Source organism: Leishmania panamensis (assembly GCF_000755165.1).
Source record: "Leishmania panamensis strain MHOM/PA/94/PSC-1 chromosome 14 sequence".
NCBI classification, from domain to species: Eukaryota; Euglenozoa; class Kinetoplastea; order Trypanosomatida; family Trypanosomatidae; genus Leishmania; species Leishmania panamensis.
In genome coordinates, this window is record NC_025859.1 from 50165 (window position 1) to 77711 (window position 27547).

At 60.5% G+C, this 27547-nt stretch overlaps 7 protein-coding genes and 1 pseudogene across 7 annotated transcripts; all 8 read left to right on the forward strand.

The window, feature by feature from the left end:
* Positions 1-15: 15 nt before the first annotated feature.
* On the forward strand, positions 16-1347 carry LPMP_140210 (hypothetical protein; the record flags this gene model as incomplete). Its single annotated transcript, XM_010698954.1, has 1 exon — positions 16-1347. One exon carries the CDS (start codon positions 16-18, stop codon positions 1345-1347), a length of 1332 nt encoding a protein of 443 aa, XP_010697256.1.
* Positions 1348-3181: 1834 nt separating this feature from the next.
* Positions 3182-4546, forward strand: LPMP_140220 (hypothetical protein; the record flags this gene model as incomplete). Its single annotated transcript, XM_010698955.1, has 1 exon — positions 3182-4546. One exon carries the CDS (start codon positions 3182-3184, stop codon positions 4544-4546), a length of 1365 nt encoding a protein of 454 aa, XP_010697257.1.
* A 3289-nt stretch (positions 4547-7835) lies between these two features.
* Positions 7836-13328, forward strand: LPMP_140230 (hypothetical protein; the record flags this gene model as incomplete). Its single annotated transcript, XM_010698956.1, has 1 exon — positions 7836-13328. One exon carries the CDS (start codon positions 7836-7838, stop codon positions 13326-13328), a length of 5493 nt encoding a protein of 1830 aa, XP_010697258.1.
* A 676-nt stretch (positions 13329-14004) lies between these two features.
* LPMP_140240 (hypothetical protein) lies at positions 14005-14433 on the forward strand (the record flags this gene model as incomplete). The annotated part of the gene is made up of 1 exon (XM_010698957.1): positions 14005-14433. One exon carries the CDS (start codon positions 14005-14007, stop codon positions 14431-14433), a length of 429 nt encoding a protein of 142 aa, XP_010697259.1.
* Positions 14434-15545: 1112 nt separating this feature from the next.
* LPMP_140250 (hypothetical protein) lies at positions 15546-16064 on the forward strand (the record flags this gene model as incomplete). The annotated part of the gene is made up of 1 exon (XM_010698958.1): positions 15546-16064. The coding sequence occupies one exon, from the start codon at positions 15546-15548 to the stop codon at positions 16062-16064; it is 519 nt and encodes a 172-aa protein (XP_010697260.1).
* Positions 16065-18148: 2084 nt separating this feature from the next.
* On the forward strand, positions 18149-20299 carry LPMP_140260 (hypothetical protein; the record flags this gene model as incomplete). Its single annotated transcript, XM_010698959.1, has 1 exon — positions 18149-20299. One exon carries the CDS (start codon positions 18149-18151, stop codon positions 20297-20299), a length of 2151 nt encoding a protein of 716 aa, XP_010697261.1.
* Positions 20300-22013: 1714 nt separating this feature from the next.
* Positions 22014-24102, forward strand: LPMP_140270 (annotated as a pseudogene).
* A 439-nt stretch (positions 24103-24541) lies between these two features.
* Positions 24542-27433, forward strand: LPMP_140280 (hypothetical protein; the record flags this gene model as incomplete). Its single annotated transcript, XM_010698960.1, has 1 exon — positions 24542-27433. One exon carries the CDS (start codon positions 24542-24544, stop codon positions 27431-27433), a length of 2892 nt encoding a protein of 963 aa, XP_010697262.1.
* Between the last annotated feature and the right edge of the window lie 114 nt (positions 27434-27547).

Consider the following 27547-nt stretch of genomic DNA (forward strand, 5'->3'; position numbering starts at 1 on the left):
CGTGACAATTCGATCATGTACGAGGATGCTGAGGAGCATCGGCGCGAGGAGGCTTGCCAGCACGCCGCCGCATCTGTGATTCAACGGCGATGGCGCGAGTACCAGGAGCTGCGCGGCGTGGTGCCGGATGCTGCGCGGCGTAGCATGTTCAGCAGTGGATTGCTACTCGTCGCCCCTGGCGCGTTTGGCGGCACCGACGAGAAGGACGGAAGCGAAGAGAATGATGCGCACCCGCCGCTGTCCAACGGTGGCTTTGATGAATTTGCGCAGGCATCGCAAACACTGGAGAAGAAGCGCCATGCGTGTGTAGAGGAGTACCGCGCTCTCCTGGCGAAGCGCAAGGCGCTGCTCGAGAAGAACCTGGCATACCAGCAACTACTATCCCGTCACTACGCGGAGCAGCGCCGCCGCAACGGCGAGGACGATGTGACGCAGCTCACGACACCCGATGCGGAAGCGGCGTACTGGGTCCTTGTGCGCCAGGTAGCGGAAGAGCGGCAGCGTGTGGCGGGACGGAGCGCCGCTCTCAAGAAGGATCTCGAGCTGCAGCGGCAGCGCTACGAGCCTATCATGGAGGAGGTTGCCCTGCAGGAGCAGAACTTTCAGCAGCACATTCGAGAGTTGGCAGCGAGCGTGCGCTTCATGCGGTCAAGCCGACCAATTCCAACTGACGCGATAGCGCAGTATGTGGAGCGCGAGGTGGTGCAGCGCAGCGCCATCCGAGCCTCTCGTGTGCGCTACTTCCAACTCAAGAACCGCTTGCTGCGACTGCATCGGGCGGCCAAAGGAGGCGCGGCATCGCCATCGTCCAACTCCGCCGCAACAGCAGCCACCACCGGCCAGGACGGTGAAGAGTCGAATGCCGCCAACCACCACATGTTCCTCATCGACTTTGAGCAGCTCAAGGTGGAGAACACAACCCTCAACGAGAAGATCGAGGAGCGCTCCGAGGAGGTGCTGAAGCTGCGCAGCAAGGTCACCAACACCATTCACATTGCCACACACGTGCGCGAGAAGTTAGACTGCGTGCGAATGGAGAACGCGGGGCTGCGTCAGCATGTCGCGAGCACGGATGAGGAGCTCGGCGGTGCGCGTGATCAGCTAGCGAAGTCAAAGCGACGCCGCGACGCGCACCTGCGCGCCAACACACGGATGAAGGAGCGCATGCCCCTGGTCGGCTCGCGCGATCTATTGATGGACTACGAGAAGCGCAAGGCTGTCATCTACGACTACCGTACCCGCTTAGTGCAGCTGACGGACCGCCACAAGGAGTTAACAGAGCGCATCAAACAGCAGGAGTCCACCATCATCTCCCTCCAGCATGAGCTCAGCCACTACCCAAAGTGAGGCGGCGCGCTTATGAAGAGAGGCAGTCATATACCGCCCCTAGACCAGCGTCCACGGTGGACCCCCACACACACAGAAGCGGGGGGATCACGTAGGCTACGAGAGGTGCGTCAACCCAAGTTTCTGAGAGGGGCTCCTCTATACGCACTCTTTTTCCTGTCACTCTCCTGTTTGATCCCCCCATGTCCTGCGCGACTCCCCCCACCCCCACCCCCACCCCACCCTTCCTCTGTGTGTGTGGGGAGGGGGGAGGGGCACAAGCCTTGTCTTCCGGTGTGGTGCGCTTTGAGTACGGTCCTGCGGGAGAGAACGGAAGGGGGAGTCGCTGGTCATCTCCGATTTGGGGGGTGGGGTGGGGGGTGTACTCTTCTCCCGGTGTGATTTACGTGTGATTTCGACGATGTATTACTCCCAGCCCAACGCGGGAAAAGAGAGAAGTGGGCGGATTCCAAGCACGACACTGCGCTCATAAAAGGCAGGCCGACAAGAAGAAGCGGAAGCAGCACGCCGATGTGGCGTGTCTCTCTCTTCCCTCTACCTCACGCATGGACAGGCAGATGAGCTGCAATGAGCCAATCCACAACACTCGACGCGGCGATGAAGCTCAAATATGCCTCCCTCCCCCCATGGCGCGCTGAGTGTATGCAGAGTTGTAGGCGGCGTGTCTTCCTATTGAGCCAGGGAGACTCTTTGCCTGTGCTCGAGGTGCGTACGAGTGGCCATGCTGACGATGTGTGGACCTTCCCTTTCCTCCTCCATCTTCTCCCTCTCTCAACCCGGAGCGCTCCCTCACATTGCGGCAGGTCATTGCCCTCCCCCCCGCCCTCCCCACCATTCCCGTTCCCTTCACCGATACCCGACCCACATTTATTCTCTTTTGCTGTTCGCCTTTGTGGGGGAAGGGCACTGCTGCGCTCACACGCACACACAGCGCACTCCCTTTCCCTCCCCTGCGCCCATCACAGTATCCACAGCGTGTCAGAGACCAGAAGAAGTCGCAGACATACCCACACGTATATACGAAGCATCGCTCGTCCCAGGCAAAGTACATCGTGCATCTCGAAATCCGTGTGTGTGTGTGTGTACCTTGATCGCTTAGCCTCTCCTTGATCCCATTCTCTCTTTCCTTCATCACTCGCACTCACCCGCTCACTCCTCACTCCCTTTTATACACTCCTGCACGCTCAGCTACACACAGAAGCCGCCAGTGCATCTCCTGTGCGTTGTCGAATCCCTCTCCGTTGCCGTGCCTGTGTCTCTTGGTTGTTTCACTGGTTCTCATTGCCTTCTCGTTCTCGTTCTTCTCTCCTCCTCCTCCTCCGCCGCCTCTCTGTGCTTTACCTCACCCTCCTCACAATCACCAGGACATCGATCGTGTGTTTTTTTTGCTGGCTTAGTTTCGAGCACTGTGAGCGTTCCTCAACGCACGCCCAACGGACTCCCCTTCCTCCACCCCCCCCCGACTGTCACCCGTGCAATCATGCTGTCCAACCATGCCAACCCTTTCGAAGAGGAATACCAGCGAACAGCCGCGCCGGCTCCTCAGCCGCCCGTCATCGGGCCCTCAAAGGCGTCCGTCGGCGACGTGATGGTGCCGCTCGCCCGTACGAAGACCCCCACACCGCCACCACCACCGCAGCCCCAGTCGAAAGCTGCCTGCACAAGCGTCAGCCACGACACAGCGTCTTCAGCCTTCACTTCTACCACCCCGCACGCCTCGCTGTCGGCTCCGTCGGCAGCGGAGGGCGAGCCCTCCGTCACGTCACACACGCACACCCACGGCCGCGTCCTCCTCGCCCGGTTCCGGATAGACGCCGCCTTCAAAGGCAACGAAATGGTGCGCCCCATCACGTACTTCCCGATTACCACAGAGATTCTCGCGGAGAACGACGCGAGCTTCACCGTGCCGGATGTCCCGACCGACGCGCCGCATCTTTCCGGCATCGATGTCGGTGTGCGGCGCAGTGACTGGTCTCGCGGCAACTCGGCAAGCGTGGATCGGCGGTACAGTGAGGTGGTCGATCTGCGGGAGCTTCTCACGTACCAATTTCCAACACTCATAATGTCCCCTCTGCCGCGCAAGAACAGCGTTAGCGATATCGAGACTTACTTTAGCGCCTCGGATGCCTTTGCGGCCCAGCGCCACAACCTCCAGTTCTTCCTCAACGAAATCGCGTACATGCCGGAAGTGATCTTCTTCTCTGAATGGATAGCGCCGTTCTTCCTGGACCCGCGTGACACCTTCGAGACCGGCACGCTGCTACGCATGCGGGCAGCCCTGCGCGACCTCCGCCTCGCCACACACCCCTTCCGTGAGTGCAGTAAGCGTCACCGCAGCTTCACCGAGTACACCGCAAACAAGATCGCCGCCAAGTCTAGCAGCCTTGTGCGGTCCGTGGCTAACTTCTTCTTTAGCCCCAAGAACGATGACCACTCAAATGGCGGTCGCATCTCCGATGCGCATCCCAACGGCAGCGGCAGCGTGCCGGTGCCCACGTCGTCCTCGTCATTCACGTACGACTGGACGTACCTTCCGCCCTCGGCCAAGTCAGATGCCTGTGCTTGGGTTCGGGTGTGTGAGCAACTTGCCCGGCGCCAGCAGGCGCTCAAGGCGTCGGCGCGCTCCTTCGAAAAGTACTTGGCTGCGCTGGCGCACACGAGGGACGCGCAGCTGAGGGTGGCGCAATCGTTCGAGAACTACGAACGTACGTTGCGGTCCAGTCCTGCGCTGGACGCTCTTGGCAGCGAGTACCACCTTGCAGTCAGCATGCTCGACGCCGTGACGCAGAAGGAGCGCGAGTACATAGAGCGCAAGTATCTGAACATGTGCCTACGGCTCAGCTTCGAGGCCAACTTGATTGACGCAGTGTTGGACGCGGTGGATGTGGTGCTGGGTCAGTACCAGTTTCTCTCCAGCGCCCAGCTCATGAATACGCGCGACCGCACGCACGAGGAGGCGCTGCTGTACACCCAAGCTGTGAGTCGCGCACTGCTCGTGGACTATCGTGACCGGTACAGGCTGCTCTACGAAAAGCGCATGCGAAATTTGGTGCGAGAACAGGTGGCCCGACCCGCCATCGAATGTGCCGCCTCTGTCCAGCAGGTCACAAAGGGTTCCGAGTTGTTGTGTGTGGTGCAAGATGCCTCTTTCACCGAAGTGAATCTTACGGCAGGCTCGCCAGCAGACACCGCTGTGTAGCGCGGCCCTGGTGCAGTAAGTTAGTAGAGCCACACATGCCGGCCGGAAATCGAGGCACTCGCCGGTAGCACAGACCCCAATCGGCGGTAAGGTCTCGTACATTCCCTGCCGCTTACCTGATCTTATCTCTCCTCCCCCACAGCCGGGGGGAGGGGTGGTGGTGGTGGTGAGTACCGTGGCGCACTATTCAAGAGAGGCACGGAGAATGAATGACCTTACGGGTCTATCCTCTCCCCCTCTCTCTGCGAAGGTGTCGGAGAGGGGGGTGTTTGTGTGAGTAGCGTTCACCTATCGAGTGCTCTATAGGGACTGTCTTCTTATTGATTGTTTCCACTCGTGTTGGCCCCCCTCTTTGGGTGTCTGGGTGCCCCCCCCCCCGCGCGCAGATCGGCGGCTCCGCTTATCGCCTTGCTCGGTCGTCCTGATGGATCGTTGTTGAGTGATGGGGGCGGCGCTGGTGCTATCGCTCGTAGGTTTCACTCGGGCTTATAATAGTGTATCGCCCGTGGTGCTGACGAAGCTGCTTGTTGTTGGTGCTTCCTTCCCCTTCGCTGTGCCGCTCTTCGCTGTTGGGCGTCGCGTGGGGGAGGGGGGGTGTGCCTGTTGATCTGTGTCATCCTTTCCTGTGCTTCCTTGTCTCTCTGGCTCCTGCAACCTGCGGCTGGTGGTTAAATGTGCCTCGTCGATCTCTCTACCCACCCCAATCTCTGATGCCCCCTCTCTATTCTCTTCCTCATCACGCTGCCCTGCGCTCGTGGCGTACACAGTCGACTGGTTCTCTGCGCTGCGTGCTGGGCCGGAAAGACGACGGTGGTGGCAGCACAGGAGTGCATTGTACGGTACGACTCGGTGTGACTCGTCCTCCCCACCCCACCCCGGCACAAACACACACACACAAGCGCGTGCACATGGACTCGGGCAACGCAAAAAAAACGATCGCATGCTTCTCCCTTAGTCCCTTCGCTCTCCCAGGCTACTTTTTCCTCTGAGTGTCGTTGATAGAGCCCACCCGCTCACCCTCACTGCACTGCTTCGCGTTCTGCTCTCTCCGGGCTCGATTTTCGGCGTGCCGGCGCGGGTGTGTGTGGAGGGGAGGGGGGGGGTATTGGTGATTGTGTTTCGTTTCTTCCGCGCTGTGCTTCTTTGCCTGCCTCAACGGAGCGAACGAGATAAACAAAACGTGGCGCACACGCACACCGGAGCCAACGATTCATGCGCTGAGGTTGACGTTAGGGAGAACGAAAGAGGCAGAGTTGCGCCGATTCTGCTCCGCCACTGGCCACCAGTGTCTCCAAAGTTCACTGGCGCCGTACTTGGGGCTCTTTCTCACGTATGAAGTCGGCACTCACGTAAGCGCGGCCACACCCTTTTCGCTCACTCACCCTTCCCCTCCCCCTTCTCATATCCTTCTCTGCACATCGTCTCTGCTAGGCAACTGTCATTCTCTCTCTCGTCAGCGCGGATAGAACGCTGCCAAGCAAGCGCAGAGCTGATTTCATCTCCACAAACACAAACGTGCGCGCGCTTGCTGGATTGGCCGAACTCACAGAACAACTGCGTCTCCGCACGTACCCCACCCCACTCCAGCGCCGCTGTTTCTGGTAGCTGGCGTGCAGGTCATCTACTATCAACAACTTTACTGAGAGGCAGCAAGCCTCACATGCGTTGCTTTCTGCTGGACGGGGACAGACTGCTGTACGTCGCTAGTTGTCACATACACCGATGTAGGTAAGGCTGAGCTCCTCTCCCCGAGCCACGATGCGACGGAGCCAGACAGCTTGCTGACTCACCTGCGGACGTGGACTCGGTGCAAGTGGTGACGTCCGTCGTCAAGGTGACGTCATTAGTTAGCATGCTTATTTCCACCTCACCAGGTAGCTGGAGCTCGCTGAGCGCCTCAGCCTACCTTAGCCTCTCCAGCGACTCGCTGACTGGCCCCATCCTGTCCAGACGACCTACGCTGGCACCGCTCACGCACCTCAGCCCAGGTGGCAATTCACTCACTGGAGCACTACCGCCGTCGTGGAGCGGTATGGCATTCCTGGTGGATCTCTTACTCCACGTGAATAACACCTCACCGGCCCAATTTCCGAACCGCAAGATACGTGGCCAAGCCTGGAAATCGCCTTTCTCGCACAGGCAATCACCTCACCGGGTGCACTTCCGACGGTGTGCGTGAGCAGCGGCACCCAATACAGCATTGGCTCTGCCTTGGGGGGGGGGGGGCCAGTTACGAGGCGCGCAATACGAGCAACAGCAGCAGCAACGGTAACGGTAGGCGACTACCACGACGACACATCGTTGTCGTCCTTGCACAACAACAACGCCTTTTTCTGCCTGCATCAAGTCGATGCGTACGAGCACTGATTTGGTGGCCAACTCAAAGCTGGAGAGCTGCGGCAATTCTTCACACTGAAGCAGCTAGAGCACCAGGTCGCCCTTGCGTGGTGACGCGATGCGCTCTATGCGCAACGGCAAGGTGTACCACATGGCGACAGCCTGCACTGCGGCGCTGCTGGGGGCTACTCGGATGGCGGTTGTAACCATTTTGGCTACCGGAGGCATCTGATGTCCACGGCCCCGATGTAACCATCGACTCGCAAATCACACACGGTACTGTTAGCGGTGTGTGCGCGTGTCCGTACTCGCGGCGCGCATGGGCTCCTCAGCCGTCGTTCGTATGCGTTTGCGCTTTGTGAACGTGGCCGCTCCCCCTCCCTCCCTCTCTCTCTCCTCCCTCACCACCGTTGACTCCCCACCGCCCTTTTCACCCTTCATCAAGCGAAGGGCTCAAGAGCGAGGAAGACGACGCAGCCAGGGAGACAGTCACGCACACGAAGGCGAGAGAGACACACATCGTTCTGTGAGGTGCACAAGAGGAACTCTGTCGCAGCCCTTTCTTCTCTATGGGGAACGTGCAATAGGCCGGACGGCGCCGTAAAGAAGTCAAACCGCATGCGCCCGCCATTGTGGTCACACTCAGCATCCGTCTGGAAAACTCTGTCATTCTCAAGCGCACACCTCCCTCCAACCATACTTATCGTCCACCTCTCATCGTTACGAGCACGCACGCACACACACACACACACACACACAGTCATACATACAGTAGACAGACGCACACCAACACGGCAGGGAGGGGGAGGAGAGGAGGCGCTGTGCTTGATCACATCAGGAATTCCTCTGTCTTCGTCAGCATTTTCTGCCTTGCGGGTCGTGGGGCAATCAATGTTTTGTATTGGCTACTGTTGTGGTGTTTTTCTCGTGCATTTGTCCTCGTACAGCGGCCATGGATGAGCTCTTTGGGGAGAATGACGATCACCGTCAACCGCCGCTCGATCTCACGAGTCGCGCCTTTCAGCCAAAGAAGTACATCCAGCGCGCCTTGGCCAATGTCTCACACTCGGTGTTCGAAGGTCAGCTCATCGACAAGGTCGGGGTTGCGGAGGCAGAAACCGGGGAGGCTCTCAAGCAGCTCATTCGCGACAACCTCGGTGTGTTTATCAACTCTAAGGATGCCATGGACGCTGTGTACAACTCTGACGCGGAGCTCTTCACCGGCGAGGCCCTCGAAGGCATCACAACCTCTTTCAAGAATGCACTGAACATCTGCGATTCGCTCGTGCAGCCGATTACAGATACCTTTCTAGAGATGCAGGAGAGTCGAAAGAGTCAGGACATGCTGGACAAGTTCTTCAGCGTGCTCGGTGTCCCTGGTGCAATCTACAACAGTTGCGGCGCCAAAGTAGCGCAGCGGCGACAGACGGCGGCGGGCAACTCCTCCAGCTCCTACGTTGACGAAGACGGTGCATCGCGCGAGGGGGACACTGGAGAGAATCTCGGCTCAAGTAGTCAAGAAGACCAGTCGAAGAAGGCGTCTCGCCGAGCTGTCAAGCGAGATGCCTCAGGCGACTACAATGACGACGGCGCCGAGGAAGACAACGAAGACGAGAGCGACAGCGACGAGGACAGCTCCCCTGCTGCTGCTGCTGCTGCTGCTGCTGCTGCTACTGCCAAGGCGCACGGCAATCTGGAGGCCCCCGCTGGCAGCACCACTGCCGCGGACATGTACGTACTTGGCAGCGGAGAGGAGATTCACTTCTGGTGCGGCACCCCGCTGGTGCGCCTCAAGGACGCCGACGCATGGCGGCAGCACGTCAATCATGTGTCCAACTACGAGGTGGCCGTGCTGCACCTGCGCCGCGCCATGCTCTACCTCGAGGAGACGTACTCCCTCATCGACGGTACGATGCTAGCTGGAGACGATGAGGAGCCGCTGAAGACAGTACAGGTGTCACTTGCAGCAGGAGATAACCACTCCCCGCCTGGCGGGCAAGGCAGTCCTGCAGCTGCTGTAGTGGGAGCAGCAGCGGGCTCGTCAAAGAACGTGAGCGCTGTTGGTCACAGCGTGTTTGCCTACAAGTTCTCCATGGCCCTCCTCCGCGCCTCTCTGTACCTCTGTAGCCAGCTGGCCGAGGAGCTCATCTACGCCAACCCGGCGGACACCGTGCTCATCGAGGACACGCTGTCCATGATGATGGACACCAGCATCGCCTCGGTGAAGTTGCACCACTTCTGCGCTGTGCTGCAAGAGGCACTGGGCGAAGGAGACCAACATGAACAAGTTCTGACCAAGCTGCGCACGCAGCTGTCCAGTGGTGGGACAACAGCTGAAGGTATCACGCTGAAGGGTGGCAGCACTGCTGCTGCCGTGAGGTTAGAGGATTCCAGCTTCCACACCACCGCGTCGCTGAGTAAACTCGGGGATAATTCGCTTAGCTTTTCGCCGAACAGGACCGTGCCGGAAGCTAGCACAGATGGGGCTGTTCCAGCTTCGGCCCCCTCTGTCACTGCGCCGCGACACAGCACAACCGCCTACCAGCACCCCGCGCAGTTTTTTATATCGATTGTGCAGCGCCAGCAGAGGCATCTCTTCCACTCTAGCGCTGCTAGTCTTTTGCGGGAGTCGAGTGGGTGGCTGTGGAAGGCGCAGACGGACGCGGCGCGCGGCCTGAAGGAGCGACAGCGGCAGCAAGCGCTTCGACACAGGCAGTGCGATGCAGCGGACGTTGGGGAAGGCACGATGGCAGAGGTGCTGGGCGGGAACGGTGCAAGCGGCTTCGGGTTGTCATCGAGCCCCTTCGTCGGCGCCAGTATCGGCAGCGACGGAGGTTTCATCGGCAACACAAACGATTCCTTTCGCCAGGACAACTCCTTTACGTGGCTGAACGCGCGTGGCGGCGCCGGGCGCCACCAGTCGTCTGCGGTCTCGCGGACGAGCGGCGACGGTGACGATTCGGGTTTCGCACCCAGTGGCAGTGCCACGGCACTCAGCGGCGGTAATCCGACGGACGAAAATCGAAGGTTTGTTGGCATCATCCCTGACGCCTACGTGTCGAGGGTGCTGGACGCCTTCAACACGCCGGAGTCGCCCTTCCCCACCAGTACCGAGTTTCGGGTCGGCGCCTTGGACATGGATGCGGCGCTTGTGTCCAGTTGTCTGCAGATTCGTATGCACAGCTCTTCCCTGCTCAGTCAGCTGTTCACGCGCGCTGATGTCGAGTCAGCCGTGATGGCGCAGTCAAGCTCTCTCAACACCTTCGCCCTGCGGTTGTGTGCCGAGTGTGTTGGGACGCTCGAGCACGTGATCGGTTCCTACTGGGGCGGCATCGCGACGACGCTGCACTCTGGAGTGTTCGACTTTGCCCCTGAGCCAGGCTCGCCGCTGCACGCTATCTTGACTCAGCTCTTGGACAACACGGGGGCCCAGGTAGTGGCAGGTACCGGTGGCGCTGCGACGAGTGGCAGCGGCAGCGGCGGCAAGAGGTTGCAGCCCTCACCATCAACCATCCTCACTGGCACGCACTTACGCTCGCTAAGTCACGCAGGGGAGATGGATGACAACGCCGACGTCTCCGAGGACGAACCCGCCGTGACGGGCACAGCGAACCGCGGCGCGGCTGCAGGGGATGCGCGAGGGAGAGCAGGGGGCGCCGGCGTGGCGTCCGGGTCCATCGACCATCTGCCGCGCATACGCTTCGTGCCAACGCTACCGCACGTTTTCCATCCTGCTGCAGCCGGCGTGTCTGAGACAAGCGCGGCACAGCAGCCCACTCACCCAAAGAGCCTGCGAGACATCTCGGTGGAGGCGGTTCATCATATGATCAGCAACGCAGCGGCCACGCTTCAGACCCTCTTCCTGGCCTTTATAAACAGGAGCGTCATGGATGGCTTTGTGAGCACCCTGGCACTGTACCGAGTGAGTGACCTGCACCGCTACGGCCGTTCTGAGCGCATCGAGCTGCATGCGGCCATCCTCTACGAAGTCATCCTTGGCCAGTGGATGCACATGATGAACCTCGTCAGTGACACAATGCTGCGGCTAAAGATCGTCATTGGCGACTCCAGCAGTTCTGCCATAATCACGACGGGGACGCAGGTGGAGGAAGTTGGTCGCCTGCTGCAGGAACTGGAGCTGCTACGCTCCACATCCCTACGTTGCTACTTGCACGGCATTGGCGTCCTGAGCAAGGCATACTTGACGGCGCTCCCGCTGCTGCAGCGGCACACCGGTACGTCACTTGACGCACGCATCCGCGCCCGGCTCAGTCGCGAGTCGGTCTCCTCCAATACGGTCCACAAGCTGCTCAACGTTTTGTCGGTTGCAATGGACCGCTGTGTCCCCTTCTTTGTGCGCGATACGGAGGTCTTCAATAGTGTGGACCTCTTTGCCCTCAAGTCGGAGAACCTGCGCGACGACGCCGACGAGAACGTGGTGGCGAGCGGAAGAAGCGGCGGTGGCGCCGGCGCGCGCGATGCTGCGGCGCGTCGTCGGCGTGTGCTGCGACAGCGTTTGGGCGATGATGCCTCCGGCGCGGCACGGTACAGTGGAAAGGCCGCATCCTCCGGACCGGCCGTTCTCGGGGATGGCGCCGACACCGTCGCGGACCCTATTTCCGAGCTCATCGCGCAGTTCCACAGAAAGTTGGTGATGGAGAGCCTGCAGGACCACGAGGAGCTGGTGCTCGCCCTCCTCTCGCACCTCCTGCTCGCCTTCGTTGATATGCTACAGCTGAAGTGCCGCACAGCCACAACAGACGTCACCCTGCACCCCGCTGAGCGCGAGCGGTGCGTCGTCGAGTGCATGGCCGACACGCTCTGCCTCGCCACAACATTAACGCCTATTCTCACAGAGCACCTGCTGACGCCCTGTTTCTTCGAAGTAATCGTGCGCCAGTTGCCGGAGCTGTGCGCGACACCAGTCGATATCGCCGCGATGCTGCACAGTAAGCAGCAGCAGTATAGTCAAGTTTACCTGTCAGTCGTGGAGGAGCACTGCCAGCTCGCTGTGGACGCCATGATGAACGCATACCTGGCCCTGGCTCAGCAGCCCATCACGGACCTCGTCAGGCGACAGGGCTTTGTGCAGCCGCTCTTTGACTGGCAGCGCGTCTCTCCGCATACAACAGCAGCAGTGCGCCCGTACATCGCCGACGCCATTGCGTGCATCGCTCACGCGCATGATACGCTAAACGCGATCCGGCAGCCGGTTCTCGGCAGCACCGCCACGCAGCGTCTTGTGGGACACCTTGTGCGCACCTTCCTCACCTCCTTCACCAGCGACGTGAACGTCTTCGAGCTCTCTGTGGAGTGCAGCTCCAGCTTCTTGGTGTATGGCCTGACTCTGCTCGAGGCCGAGGCCGCCACAATCCTGCGCGTCGTGGACGCGGTGGTAGCGCACGTGGCGGCAAACCCCACCACGAATGAGCTGCTTTCGGAGCTGACGATAGCGCGGGAAAATCTAAGTACCCTCACACAGACCCTGGAGGACTACGCCACCTCCGTCAGCGAGGCGATCGTCGCCGCACGCAGCAGCGAGGGAGGTGGTGCGAGCGGTGCGGACATCGCCCTCACACTGCTGTCACGCGACAAGCGACACGAGCGGCGCGACGGAATGGTGCAGGCAGCGATGCGCACACTGGACTACATGTTAGAGGCTATCAACACGGAGCTAGAAGAGTCGTCGCTGTCAAGCGCAGCACTGCTGCAGCTACGCAGCGCGGCGGCAGCAACAACCGAGGGAGACGGTGCTGCGGGCGTTGGCTTGCGCAGTAACGTGGCAGAGCGCATCGTACTGCGCATTGAGCGGCGCAAGGAGGGGTACGAACTCCGCCGCGCTCGCGCTGCCGTGGCAGTACAAGACGAGCTCCAGCGGCAGGATATTAAGAAGCGGGCGGCTGAGCAGCAGAGTGAACAGAAGGCGGCGGCGGTGGCTTCCGCTTTGCTTGAGGGCAACACCGGCCCTGCCGACGGCTCAGACAACGGCACTAGCTTGCTTGGTCGACGCCGATTGCCGCCCACCTCACTCGGCCCCGGCGATGACAAGAACGGCGATGTGGACAGCGGTGAGCACCTCACCCCACGCACCGTGCAGGAGAGCGAGAGAGCGTCATTGAAAGCGGCAGAGGCGGCTGGCAATGTATTCCGGCTTGCCCAGGACCAGCAGGAGAAACGCCGAGTGCGGCGCCTGAGGAAAACCAGCACGGACGAGGGTGGAAGCACAGACGAGGCTGTGGCAGCCGTCGAGGTAAGCGCCGGAGCAGCGAAGGTGAGACCCACACCTGCAGCAGTACCGCTGTCCCTTTCTGTGCCGCTTGCAGGCTCTGAGGTTGGCGGCAAAGATGACGACGGCGGTAAGGGGGCTGAAGCCGTAACCACGCGTAATCGGGTGTCCCGGCATGAGAGGCGTGCCAATCGCTTCCGGCGCACCAACGCTCTTTGAAAGCGAGAAGGGTACGGTGCCTCCCCAGGACATCCCGCACGATGGAGGAAACACGCGACTGAGAGCAGCAGGGAAAGGGGGGTTAGGCAACAAGGGCTTGCACTCATCCGGTACCTCTTGCTGTGTGCCCTTATGCGCGTGCGCCTCTCTCAGTGGGGGTGGGGAGGTGGGAGGAACACAGTCATAGATTTTCGCCTGAGCAGTGGTGGTGCTGTGTCACCTCGCTCTTGGTGCGTTCTTCACCTATTGCACTTCTTCGTCTGACTCGACACGCACGCGCAAACTCCATAAGACGTCTCGCAGAGAGAGAGAGAGGAGGTGGTGGCGAGAAGTCAGCAAAGCGAAGGGGGAAGACGAGGGGGCGTGTACGGAATGACGGTATTCGGCGCTTTATTTGTCTGGGGAGTCGGGAAGGCGCGCCTCTATCATCCGCTGCCTGTGTGTGTGTGTGTGTGTGTGTGTGTGTGTGTGTACACCGCTGCCACCGCTTGCCCTCGCCCCCCCCTCTCCCTACTGCTCCTCCCTCACAATACACGCCCACACGCACACCCTAACTTTGCTCATCCCCCTGCACGTTTGGCTACTTTCGGTGTCTCTCTTTTCAGGACTTCAAGTGGCCTGTCTACTTCGTATCACGCACTTTATTACTCAGCACGCACGCACGCACACACACACAATGGCCGTCAATTGCATCTTCTGCAAAATCATCACGGGTGAAATTCCCTGCGCGAAGGTCGCCGAGACGTCCAGGGCGTTCGCCTTCATGGACATCAATCCCCTCTCGCGGGGACACGTTCTTGTCATCCCGAAGCAGCACGCAGAGTACCTGCACGAGCTGGACATGGAGGGCGCCGCTGAGGTGGGTGTGCTGCTTGCCAAGACCAGCCGTGCGGTTGCTGGATCGGACGGCTCCATGCAGTACAACGTCCTTCAGAACAACGGCCCCCTGGCCCACCAGGAGGTGCCACATGTCCACTTCCACATCATCCCGAAGAGAGATGGGGAGACAGGGTTGAAAATCCGCTGGGATACGGTCAAGGCAGCGTCCAACGAACTGGCCGAGGACGCGAAGCGGTACAGCGAGGCGATTGAGAGGATCCAATAGAATGTGGGTAAAAAGGGAGAGGAGGTGAGCCATGCCTGTGCAGTGGAGCTGTCTCTGTCTCTCTCCCACAAGCAACATCTCTTAACCCATCCACCCCTGCGTCACGCCTGCCTCCCCTCTCACCCTCCTCCCCCCTCCCTCGCAACTTCATATCCCCTGCGCATGAGCCCGTGCGTGCTGCCGCTATTTTGTCCCTCCGTACGTGCACTATCGAACGCGTTCGAGCATCCTAGAGGCGCTCTTGTCTGACCCCTTCTTTGGTCTTTGTCACCCTCCTCTCCTCCTCTCTGGCACCTTCAGTGAAGGTGCGGAACTCATGGATGAAGGCCCGCCCCTCCCGCCCTCCTTGCCACTCTCAGCGTGCCCTGAGTGAGAACACCCAGAGGGCGGTGTCGAGAGGCTTTCAGTATGGGACAGGAAGAGACGAACGAGGGTAGAGGGAGGCGTGTCATTATCAAAGCTCGCCTCACTTGATGTGCGCCTGTACATAAAGGGTTGGAAGTCGTGCGTGTCACTCAGATGAACTCGACCGTTCGCACTGCTGCCGCAATCGTTATCGGTGTGTAGTAGGGCGGGGAGTGGGGCGGAAGCGGTGCGTGACAGCGGGCAAAGGGCAGAGTGCCGCCCTCCTCTCCCCTTCACAGGCGAGCACAAACACCCGTGCTCCCAGTCCTGACCCCCTCACACACACACACACACACACACACACACACCTTCTACATTGTGATCGACAGTGCAGAAGGCCACGTGTCGCATCTCGCCGTCTTCAACCTCTTCTCCACGCCCTAGTCGTCCACGGTTGCTCGCTACTTCGCCTTCCCTTACGGCTTGCTTTTAACACTTCATTCTTCTCCCGGTGCTCTATTCTACCATCCCCCTGCTCCACCGATTCCACACACGCACACGCACACGCCAACGTCCCTCAGGTGGATCGCATACTTCTCCGCTTGCACACCGACGATCACAGAACGAGCAGCTCCCCTCCCTGTGTGCGCACCAACTCCTGTCGTTCTCTCTCACGCGTGCTCTCTAACCGGCTTCTCCTCGGCCATCATCCCACCCAACTAGGATTGCGCCTCAGCATCGAACGTAGACAACAAACGAAAAGAACCATGGCGCCTAAGCGGGAGAGTGACGAGGCCCTCCTCGATGCCCGCATCAACGCGAACCGTCTCGAGTACCCGGAACAGTCTCTGATATTCGTGGCGCTCATCACCTCCTTTCAGCCTGTGTACTTCTCGCATGCCATCAACGGCTTCGACTGGCGTCACGCCCCGAATCTCGTCCTGTACCTCATCATCACCGGCTTTACGACGTACATGCTACGCCAGGCGTACGTTGTGATGGTCCAGAGCGAGTTCTGGGGACGTCAACGCCACTTTGCCGAAGTCTCAGATGAGAAGTCCAAGGTACTGCGTCGTCTGCGCCTACAGGTAGCGGTGGGGTACAGCCTGTTCTTCCTGAACAGCGTCTTCTTCGTGGTGAGCACCTGCTTGATGGCGTACATCTTCCGCCACAGCGACCCCCGCGCCAGTTACATCCTTTCGCCAACGCTGACGGCAGCCCTGTTGTGGCTGATTGCGCAGAAGAACGAGGAGAGCCGCCAGCGTCGCATGCGCCTCCACAAGTAACGGTGTGTGCGGAGGAAGAGCAAAGAAAAGAGCAAGTCAGGATAAAGAGAGAGGCGCATGTAGCGCCGTCTCCGAGGTACCGCTGCGTGGATTAGGAAACTGGAAGACGGAAGTTGAGGTGTGCACGTGCACTCGCCCAAGTGCGCACGCATAAAGGTGAAGGACAGGTGAACGCAGCGCTGTGCGTGCCTCAGCGACAACGCCTTCTCGGCTCTCGTTTTGGGGGGATGATGATCATCCGTCTATGCATTGTGTGCGTATGTATGTGTGTGTGTGTGTGTGTGTGTGTGTGTTATTATGGGGCATTACCTTTCACCGTCCGCATCTTTCCCCTCGCGATGCCTCCCCCCCTCCCTCCCCATCGGTCCTCCCCGTCCTGGCCAACACTCCTTTCGCTCGGAGGAGTCCAGGGACGGACGAAAGGCTTAGAAAATTGAGATCGTCGCCTCGTGATGAGCGCCCGGTAGTTGTGGTTGCGCTTCTCTCGCGTCACTTGTTTGTGCCTATTTTTCTTCTTTTCGCATCGAAAGCCTCACTCCCGCCCTGCTGTGAGCATTGCCCCTCTCTGTCATTCTCTCATCGTCTCCTCGATGCCATCCGTCAGGGCTGCAGGCCTCGACGTCTATGGGCGTCATTAGGGTGTGATGAAGTGGAGAAACAGGAGGGGGAGCGTGTCTTGACGTGAGCAGAGCGCTAACAGCCCTGTACGAGCCCCAGCAAGATGCGCCATCACAAGCACACGTGCACAGACATACAAACACCAGATGCACGCACGTACTCTCACCTCCTTCACCACCGCCCTCTCTTTACTTCCCCCTTCGCAGCTAGTTGGGCTCTTTTTTTGTATGTTAGCTGCTCCCGTATCCTCATGTGGGTAGGGTGGGTGGGTGGGTGTGCGTGAGGTCTCCCGCTTGTCTGTTGCAATTTGGCCAGCTGCGCTTTCCTGGTCTCCTGGGCATGAGAGGCCAGGTGGCCTTTGCCGACTTCTCCCCTGGCCACCGGTCCGTGCGCATGTGTCTGTGTACAGTGGTGTGGTCCAGCATGGCCTTGTGTGTCTGGGCGTGGTAACTCCGGAGAAGGATGTCCTCAAGGCGCGTGCGATTCGCACTTCATGTCCGCACTTGTGCCTCCCCCTGCTGCACGTATACGCAGCAGCCCCTTAATCTTTTTGTGTGATGTGATGTGTGGCCCCTGCAGCTCTCGGGGAGGTTTGTCAAGAGATACGATGACAGCGTGGTGGCAGGAGCGGGGTGAGGGGGGAATCCCACCAAGCGGAAGGAAAAGAAAGGCGACAGCAGGAGAGATGGGGCATGCCGGACAGCAAGAGGGAGGAGCAGTAGGGCAATGGGAGAAGGGAGGATGGCGCGCTCAACCTTGGCTCTCTCTTGCTGCATCTTCCTCCTCTCATACTGTATTCACCCGTCATCTCTCCACGTAGGCCTTCCACCGTGTGTGCGCGCATAATATCACCTGGTCGCAGCTCAGCAGTGGGGCTCAACCTCTCTGTCCTCCCGCCCTTCCTCCCGCTGTTCTTTCTCTCCCTCAGGAGGAGAACGCGGGAGAGCTGCAGCGTTAAAGCGTCCTCCGATGACTTCGCAGAAAGAAAGGCGTGGTGCGTCAGCCCTCATCGCCCTCATCACTTGGCTTTCCTCTTCTCTCACTGCGCTTCTCTCGTGCACTGCCCCTCCCTCACTCGCCCTCTGTCCCTACTTCAGTCGAAAACCACATCGCCGAGTTGCCTTTACTCTCCTCTCCTCTCCCTCCTCTCCTCCACTCATCCCCACTCCCTGTACGTGTGTGTGTGGGGGGGGGGGTCTCTCGGAAAACAGCTCCACTGCCTGTTTCTCATCCTCTCTCTCTCCCTCCCCAACCCTGCGCCCAGTTTTACGTGTATCAGGTGCCTCCGGCGCACACTCCTCTCGCACCCTTCGCTTTCCCTCCCTCTCTCCCGGCCTCACGCCTTGGCACACACACGCTCCTCTGCAACCCGATCAGGGGCTCATATCGTAAAGGGTAAGTGGAAGCTGTTCCCTCTTGCTCTCGTTCGCGCTACGCCTCACAGACGTTGTGCCTGTCTGTTAGCCATGGATCCTAGCGCCGCCTTCTCCAGCTTTCCGACGCAAGAGCGGGGCATTCTACTCGCCAACACGTACAAGCCCCTCTACCTTCACGCCGCCGAGGTGCAGGTGAGTCTCTCGGGCTACGCCGCGCAGGTGATCCTCTCGCTCGAGTATGTGAACGAGACCAACAAGGTGGTGCAGGTAATTGCCGCCTACCCGGCACCACCATCGTATCAGCTGCAACGCACAATGTTGCAGGGCCCCGCGCGAGAAATCAGCGCACACTCGTATGAGCAATCGCGTCCACTGCGTTCCGTCGAGGCAGGAAGTGCGCTGCGCGCCAAGCCACTCGCTGACACGGGTGTCTCCGCTGTAGCCACACAGTACGTGCCGTGGGACGTCAATCCTGGCGAGTCTGTCTTGATGAAGGCCGTCTACCACGTCCCCATCTCGGCGACACATCGCACCGGCGAGATCGTGTTCACACTGCCTGCCTCGCTGATCCCGGCGGTGCAACGGCTGCCTGATGTGCAACGAGCGTACATAAAATTCCTTGACGCGCGCAGTCGGCTGCGACACCTCACCCAGCAAGAAGGCTCCCTGTGTGTCTGCGTGGACGCGCAGCTGTTCGTGCCACTCCGAGGCCTAGTGACGCTCGAGAAGGGGACCGAGGCTCTGCCGGAGATGTGCGGCACCGGCACCGGTGTAAACGTCTACTACATGGGCGACGCGCGCTTTCAGCTGACGTACCGAGGAGACCTTCCGACGAAGGCGTACATGCAGATGCCGCTTTGCATGCGGGCACCTGTTACAGAGACATCAGAGCCGCTGCGCCTGCACACCACTGTCGCGTTGCCCCCGCCTAACCCTTCGCCGAGCGACCCCACTCCCGAGATCGCCGCGGCGATGGTAGTTAGCATTGCCCCATCCCTCGCTAACTTCCCCATCAATGCGGAGATCATGTTTGTGGTGGACGTGCACAGCACCGCTCTTGGCGCCAAAGCGGCAGAGTCGGTCATGTCAGCGATTGGATCGCTGGATGGTACGGCGTGTCTCGTCAATGTAATCCTGTGCCGCGACGCCCACCGCGGTGGGACGGTGTCACTGTTGCCAGATGGATCTGTGCAGCCCTCCGCGGTGCCACACGAATCCGTGCTGGCCTTCATGAAAGAAGAGGGCGCGCAGACGTCGTGCTCGGCCTCCCCGAGGGACGCAGCCGCTCTCTCTCCCCACCTTCCCTCCATCCTGCACGACATCATCACAGGGCGCGGTATCACCACGAGCATACCAGCTGGCTACGTCCGCAACATCATCATCTTGTCGGATGCTGGAAGTCAACCAGCCGACGAGGACGCCGTAGCCATGGTGTACGAAGTAGCCAATGCAGGTAGAGCGTGCAGAGTGCACTCAGTCGCCCTCGCGGCCACAGCGGACCGCGCGGTTCTTGAGGCGCTTGCTGAGGCCGCCGGTGGCTCCTTTGCCTCCGCAGCGGCTTCGAGCAGTGAAGTAGGTGAAAGCGCCATAGACGAGGCCGTACGGGCTGCCGTCTCTGCCGCCGCTGTCCCGGGTATGGTCGATCTCCACACAGAATGGGAAGTAACGGGCGGCGACGCCGCTGCGGCGTTGTGTGCTGCACCCGTAGCAGCGCCATCGCCTTTACGCATGGCCACCAACGCAGATGGGAGCAGCATCGCATGCATCCCTTACGGAACGCAGCGCCTGCTTTACGGTCTCCTCGACTCCGCGAACCTGCAGCTGGCGGTGCGCCTCTTTGGGCGTGTAGGGGAGATGAGGTTGGAGTACACGGCCTCCGCCGAGATCCAGTCGCCACTGCAGTCCGATGCCACTGCCGCCGCGGACGAGAAAACCGGCACAGCGCCGTCGATGTTAATGACCGCTGCAGCGGCGGCTCGCATTGCCTACCTCACGCACATCCTCCACGCCGCCAGCGGGGATGAGGCACACGAGGTCATGGCCCTCTCCCAGCGCTACACGCTACCGTCACCCTACACAACTCTGACAGACGGAAACAGCGGGCCTGGTGGTGAGCACAAGATGGGCGGCGTCGTGCACCTGCCCTCGAGGCAGGCGGCGACACAGGTTGAACTCACCATGCGCGCTCGCCGCGTTGAGCTGCAGGCGGCTGCCGCTCTTGGGGCATCGCGCTCGGCGTGAGGGACGTCTTCTAGACATGCTAAAAGAAGCGCTTTGAGAGAGAGTCGCTGGTCCCCTCACAACCCGTCCTCGCTCTCTCGAAGAGGCAGCACACCGAGCCATGGCTAGGGAAGAAAGCCATTGCACGGTGCTGAGGGAGTGGGCCGGGGTGAAGGGGAAGGAGTGGCCACTGACACGCAGACAGTCCTGTGCCTCATCCCCTCATAGAAGATGCGAGCAGATACACGCATGTCTGCGCACATCTCCAGATGTACAGCGATCAACCTTTTCTGTTATTCGCTTGCTATTCCGATGTACGATACAGAATGGCACCATCACCATGCGTGCGTGGGTGTTTGACTATCCACCTCATCGCCCTCTCCTCTTCCGTCCTTGCCCTGCTCCTCCCTTCTCCTGTGTGCATGTAAAGAGGGGGAGGACCGCCCAAGACGCGCCAAGCGCGCACGTGTGCGGTGCAGTGCACGTACTGGAGAAGTTTTTCTCTGACCTCTGGCGTCTGCTGTGTCGCCTTCCTCTGTCGATGATGCGCCGCAGAGTTGTCAAGGAAAAGGAAAGGCAGCGGGGCGAGGACTCCGCTCTATCAGGGAGCGAAGGGGGCGCGGAGTGCCTAATTCGCAGAGTCTCGCCATGACCACACTCTCCTCAACCTTTTCTTTCCCCACCGCCACGACATGTCTCATTGTGCGCGAGCGGCGAGTGTCAACGCCATCCTTTCCTTTTGCAGGCGGTAGAGGCGCGCAGCTCGAGTGCCTCTTCTTTCAGCGAATGAAGCAGCATGATGACGCCGCACATCGTGAGCCACATGCCTGCGTGTGCGCGTGCACGTCTGCCCTCGAAACAAATGATCCTTCGCAGTCTTGCCGCCTCCTGCACCCCTCCGGCCCTGTCTTTGGTGGGGGAGGGGGCAGCGCTGTTTCACCCCTCCTCAACGTCTCCGCCCCCAGTTGTACTCCTCTCCCTGTCCCTCCACCAATTTCTCCTCAAGATACCCCACCATGGCACCCCTCTCCCCAGGAATCAGCTGCACTTCTCTTACGCGATAGGCAAACGGAGGCGGTGGAGCGAGTCTGCACAGGCACAAGCTGGCGCTCGCCGACACAAAATAGGCAGCGACGCACACACGAGCAGGCGCAGTCACTAGCCCCCCTCCATCCCCCTCAGTGCACCATCTTTCCGCTCTCCTCTGCTCTGCTCTGCTGTTTGTGTCACTTTCGACCAATCGAGTATTTCTCCTTCTCTTGTCCGACTTACTTGATCACACACGCCCTCACGACAGGGGGCCACATCCCCCAGCGCGTGGCACCCCCACGCAACTCCTCCCCTCTATCCCTGCCAATGCCCAGCCATCCCTGCTGCCGGACAGGGCGTCGAGCACCTACAGCGTGGGGAGGCCAGAACGATGCATCGCAACTGGTGTCGGCGGCGAGGCCCTGGACGGCGCTGCGTCGGGGTGGCCTGCGGCAGTGAGCAGGCTTGTCTCACCCGTATGGCGGGCAGAGTGTCAGCGCGACTCGAGCGCATCCTGCCCGGCCCTCGCTGCCTAGTGGTGCGGGGGTGGGTGGGTAGAGCTTGAGGCAGGGGGCCGTGCTCCGATGAGTGGGCAGGTGCGTGGCCGGGCCGGGGGGGTGGTGTAGCGTTTAACCGGTGCACAGTGACAGAGAATGGACAGTCTGAAGAAAACGAGCGAGAAACCCGCCATTCACGCACTGTACGCATGTGTGTATGCGCACATGGCTGACCGACTCGTGTGGGCATTATTCTCTCAAATTGGTCGTTTTTTTTTCCTGATTTCTCCCTCTCCCCTCCCCCCTCCTCTTCCCTCTTGCGACATCCTGCCGTGGCTACGTATCGCACGTAGGCTGGACAACAATTTGGTTTCCAGCTTAGGTGATGCGTTCATGCAGAACGATGGCACTCACAGCGGTGTCGGCAGCGCGCCCTCCGTGTCTATCTTCGGTGGTTTCCTCTTCCGCGACAGCAGCGCGGACTTGCCGGTCCAAGTGAGAGCAACCCTGGCATCAATGACCTCCCCCAGGGCGATCTGTATAGTGCGCATCAGACAGGGCTACAGCAGCTGGCGCAGTCGTTCCGTTACGCTCCCTACCCCAAGGGGCTCTTCCTGCTGTGGGCTCCGCTGGTGCTGATACTGGCTCTCGCCCCATCCAATCCATCTACAGCCGATGTATTCAGCTCCGCATCCCTGCTGATTTCCGTGTCGAGTACGCCAAGGACCTGGCGTTGCGCCATGACAGCCCTTCGCTTGGCATCGCTGTCAACCTCGTTGCCGAGCACGTGGCGGAGTTCACGTTCTCGCTCTTCGCTATGGCCTACTCGAAGCGATCGCTCTGCTGGGGGAAGCCGATACTGCTCAGGTGCACCCTGTTCAACCTGCTCGGTGTCCTCAGCTTCTCCATTCTACCCGCACCGTTGATGGACAGTACTTCCATCGATCTCGGCATTAGCTCCTGGACCGCATTCAGCGCCAGCGGCGTGGTGTTCTCCACGGCTGTGTTTCTTCTTTCCACGATGTAGTGTGACAGTGGTCGTGCCCAGCGTCGCCTAGCAGTAGCCATTACGTCTCCTCCGATAACTCCAACGCACCGCCGAGCCTCGTCTATGCGCTTCAGTACCACGAATGCCTGTGCAACACGCGGGAAGTCGACCTTGGCAGTCGCTACTCGGAACGCTTTGCCGTGATAGGGACGCTGGTTTGGGTAACAAGGTTGACGACGCTGTGTTGGGTGCTGGTCGCGACGCTGCCGGCAGCCAAAACAACGATATCGGCACCGCTCCCCTTCACGCTGGTGATACTTCTACCATGGGCCTTTGAAACCGGCGGCGCGGCGGCGTCGGTACTCTTGTCGCAAGCCGGGAGGCCCGACATCGCTGCCAACATTGCCCTCACGTCGATCGTGCACCTGTACATGTTTGTTTTACCAGTACTGGTGTCGGTAGAGTGGTGGGTGCTGCAGCCCCCCCCCCCCTCCTGGAGCTCTCCTTTCACTCTTTCCTGGTCTGCTGCTGCTGCTGCTTCGTCTCAGCGTTGGGGGGTGGCGCAGGTGACCTCGAGCCGCGTGCGGTGCCTGGAGGGCGGGATACTCCTTTGCACTCTATGCCCTCATCCTCTGCATCTGCCTGCTCGGTCGCTGGCACTTGTGCATACGTGCTGGCCACTACTACTACGACTAGCATCCATAGGTGCAGTTATGTGTGCCACGAAGTCGCCCGTGATGAGGGTGTCATGACGGGGCAGTACAGCAGAGGAAAGAAGAGGTGCCGCACATGTGGCTTGTATGTTATGCTCTCGCGTGTGGGACTGCACATATCTGTGGTGGACTCCAGGGGTGTGTGTGGGGGGGAAGGGGAGTGTTGGCTGATGGAAGTGCAAGTGTAAGTTGCGTGAATACCTGGATGCCTTGTAGCTGTTACGTTGAAGGAGGAGGTAGAAGAGTGCAGAAGCTCGAATGGGCAGCAGAGCGCACCGCCATTCACATGTCAGCAGCAGCGAAGTGCCGTTGGAACTGCCCCACAAAGAAGGAGAGAGGCCGCAGCATCCGGTGGAGATGCCGCTCCATGCCCGATGGGTGCGTACGTGCGCTTGACTGTATGTGTGGTTGTATTCGTGGGAGTGCATCTCTGATGTGGCGCACTGCTGCTGTACACTTCTATCCGCAAGCACGCCTGCTGCAGCGTCCTCGGCACCCCTCTCTCTCTTTCCCTCTCTCACCCCCTCCCCCCTCCCCCTACTCCAAGCGGTTTTCCTCGGCCCCCTCCCCCCAACGCGCCTCTCTCTCGCTCTTTGATGGAAGTCGCGAGAGAAAAACAGCCAAAAGCCGCGGCCTTTCTCGTGTTGCCCCTCCCCCTCCTCCTCCTGAGCCTCTAAAAGCGGGCCGGTGACTCACACCCGTACCAGCATAGACCCACACGCGCTTTCCTTCTTCACCCTCTCTACGCGGTGCAGTCTCTGCGGCGCAACGGGAGACGCCGCTGACACCGCTGCATCTTGCACCCGCCCTGCTCCTCCGCGTTAGGAGAAGCGTGACCTATTCTCCGTCACCTCCACGAAGGGCGTGGTGGAGGCCCCACGGGGTGCCCCTTTCACACACGCCCTCCTCACCCTACTCACGCGGGAAGACACACACAGGCGCACGCGACCGCCGCCACAGCTGCCACGTTCTACAAACCTCTTCAACACACCCGCTTCTTGTCGCTGCCCTCGCCCCCCCCCCCCGCACCCCCACTATGTCGTCTAGCGGCTTAGACGAACAGTTCTTGCATCGCTGCTGCGTGCAGCTGTCGGCGACGCTAGCCGACTCCACAGTGCTAAACGCGGAGCAGGGAAATGCAATCCGCTTTGCAAAGCAGCACGCCGCTGTCCACCCTCGCGAGGTCGCACGCGCGCTCGTCTGGCGTGTCGTCGACAGCGCGGATGACACGCTCGACCAGTCCGTGAACGAAGACCGCGCCGGGGCGTGGAGTGTGCTGACGGCTGTGGTGGCTGAGTGCGGTGACGCGAGCAGCGAGGTGTTCCGCACGTCGCTTGGCGACCACATCGCCTCGCTCCTGCCGTACCTCGTGGGATATCGCTGGCACACGTCGGTGCACAGCATTCAAGAAGATGGGCTTCACAGCAGCGCTGAGGTTGTCCTCAACTATGACAAGGTCGTCCCGGCGTCGCTGATCAACGGCTTCAGCGCTCGCAACGTCGACGCGTACGCGGTGAAGATGATGACCCTGCGCTACCGCAAGTACCTCACCCTGTGGAAGTCCGTCTGGCGTCCAGACGTGTACCAGACGCTGAAGGATATGGTCAAGCGCGTCGAGGCAACCGGCAACTTCCTGCCTCCCATGGCGGAGGATGTGCTGGTCGTGCCGGACGGGTATCGGGAGAGTCTGTGGCGACTGCGCCGCACAGCACCGCGTCCGAGCATCGCACTGGAGCTGCTGCGCAACTATGGATGGCCAATGACAGTGATTCCGCGTGAGAACAACAACACAGTGCGGGCGCCGATCTACGTGCTGCCGAAGACAGAGGCAGAGGTGCGTCAGCTGGACCCGGCGATGCACCTGACGGTGTTTCAGTGGCTCAAGACGATGCCCCAAAAGTCTGGCGGGTGTGCTGGCTGCGATTCGTGGGACCACACGGATGCCCGTTGCCCGTGCGAAGCACCCTTCTGGCGCTCCCCAAGCGACGAGAGCGCAATGAAGACCCACCGCGCGCTGGTCGCCACCGCGACTGGTGGGGCGGCGCTGCCGGCTCTGACCTACGTGCAGTCCGCCCGTATTCTCCATGCGTCAAATCTTCGCCTGCCGCTGCGCGTACCGGAGGCGTTAGATGCCATCACGAAACTCATCCGCGACGAGAAGCCCTACGAGGAGTTGCTCGCCGCCTTCGACACGGTGCGTGGTGCTGTGACAGGCCCACGTGAGCGGCACGCCCTGTGGCGACACGCCTCCTACCAGCTGCTACCCTCCAAGACAGTGTTTGCGAAGCCGCACGATGAGGCGCTGAGCCCATGTATGAATAAGATTCGCAACCTCTTCCGGAGCTCACGCCGCTTCCAGGAGTGGGAGCAGCTGCTGGACGCGGTGGATGTGCTTGACGTGTGCTTCCGCCGCCGCAATGTGCCCAGTCGGGTTCGCCGTAACCTCGAAGAGGTGCAGGCGACAGCCTCCTTTTTCTTCTGCCTAGTGGACGGCTCCCTCGCAGCGAGCTTCAGCCCTGCCACTTATGCGCGAGTGCCAGAGGAGGTGGAGGCCCTGGCCTCCCTCAAGGACAACCTGTGCCGCGTCTGCCTCGAGCCATTCCACACGGCCGTAACCTGCCCTCTCGTTCGCGAGGAGGAAGAAGCCGAGTACCGCCGCCATAGCACCGGCACCAGCGCAACGAAACTCGTTATCGAGGAGTGGGACCTGCAGGTGGCGCGGCGCGTGCTAGAGGACAATGAGTGCCTGTTCATGAAGTACCCGGCGGAGGCGCACCGGCTGGCGGCCGCGATGGAGCGCATCGACGTGGACGACCGACCTGCAAAGGACTTCCGCAAGGCCGAGCTGCAACTGGCGGTGAAGCTCATCCATGAGCGTCGTGTCGCCGTGTGTCCTCAGTGCAACGTGACCGGCCACAGTCTGCGCAACTGCGAGCGCCGCGCCTACCGTGCGCTGAGTCGAGAGTCTTTGCGCCCGATTGACGTGCGGCTTGACCCTCACAAGCTCCGTCAGTGTGTACGCCGCTACGCTTCAGAGGACGCCTCGCACGGCGAGCTGCTGGATGCCATGGACCTCTACGGGCGCGGTACGCAACTGCTGCCCACCACCTTCATGAAGGCCATTCGCGAGATGGACGACGCCCGTATCCCGATCGCTGCGGCCCGCTACGCGACGGACACGGTCCAGAGCTTCCTGCTATTCAGCAACTCCACCGACCTCCTCCAGCATCTTCGCCAGTTTCGAGCCGCTCGCTTCCCTGAGGTGTGCGTCTTCTGCGACTCCTACCACCACCGCAGTGAGGACTGCACCCGGTGTCGTGAAGACGAGCGTGGGTACCTGCAAGAGCTGCGCCGCACTGGCCTGACTCTGTGGACGTACCTCTTGCACCGCGACGCCTACGATCAGCTGCTGCCGACGGACTACGTACGCGGCAAGGAGAGCGTGTTAGCGCTCGTTGACCAGTTCGAGACCGACTACCGCCCTGGCGGTATTGGCCGCTCACGCTTCTTCAAGGATAACGATCTGCCTGACATGACACTGGGGACTATGATGACGAACACTTACTCTTCGATCACCGACACCCTGGCACTGACGCAGACCCGCGCAGCAGCGCCGGAGACGTCAACCACAGCAGCTGAGGCTGCCACGGCTGAGGCGGGTGGCGAGGTAGCGCTGATTGGCGGCGAGGAGGATGTGCTCGACCACGCCAACGACATTAGCGAGAAGCGCCAACGTGCACCATCAAACGTAGCCCTGTCATCGGAGGCATCGTCGGAGGAGGAGCATCCCAGGAAAAAGAAACCCCGAAGCGATGGGGACAGCGAACAAGCGGATGCAGACGCGCGAGCGGGAGAGGAAGTTAGTGTGGAGCAGGATACGGCGGAGCCGCCCACAAGATGTGTGTATGGGGAACTAGAAGCGCAGTAAGTGGGTACCACGAAGACATTCTTTAGGATGATGTACGGAGTGTGGTAACGACAGTGACGACGGCGATGCTGCGGTCGCTGCCCATCTGTGTATCGCGCCGTGTGTGTGTGGGTG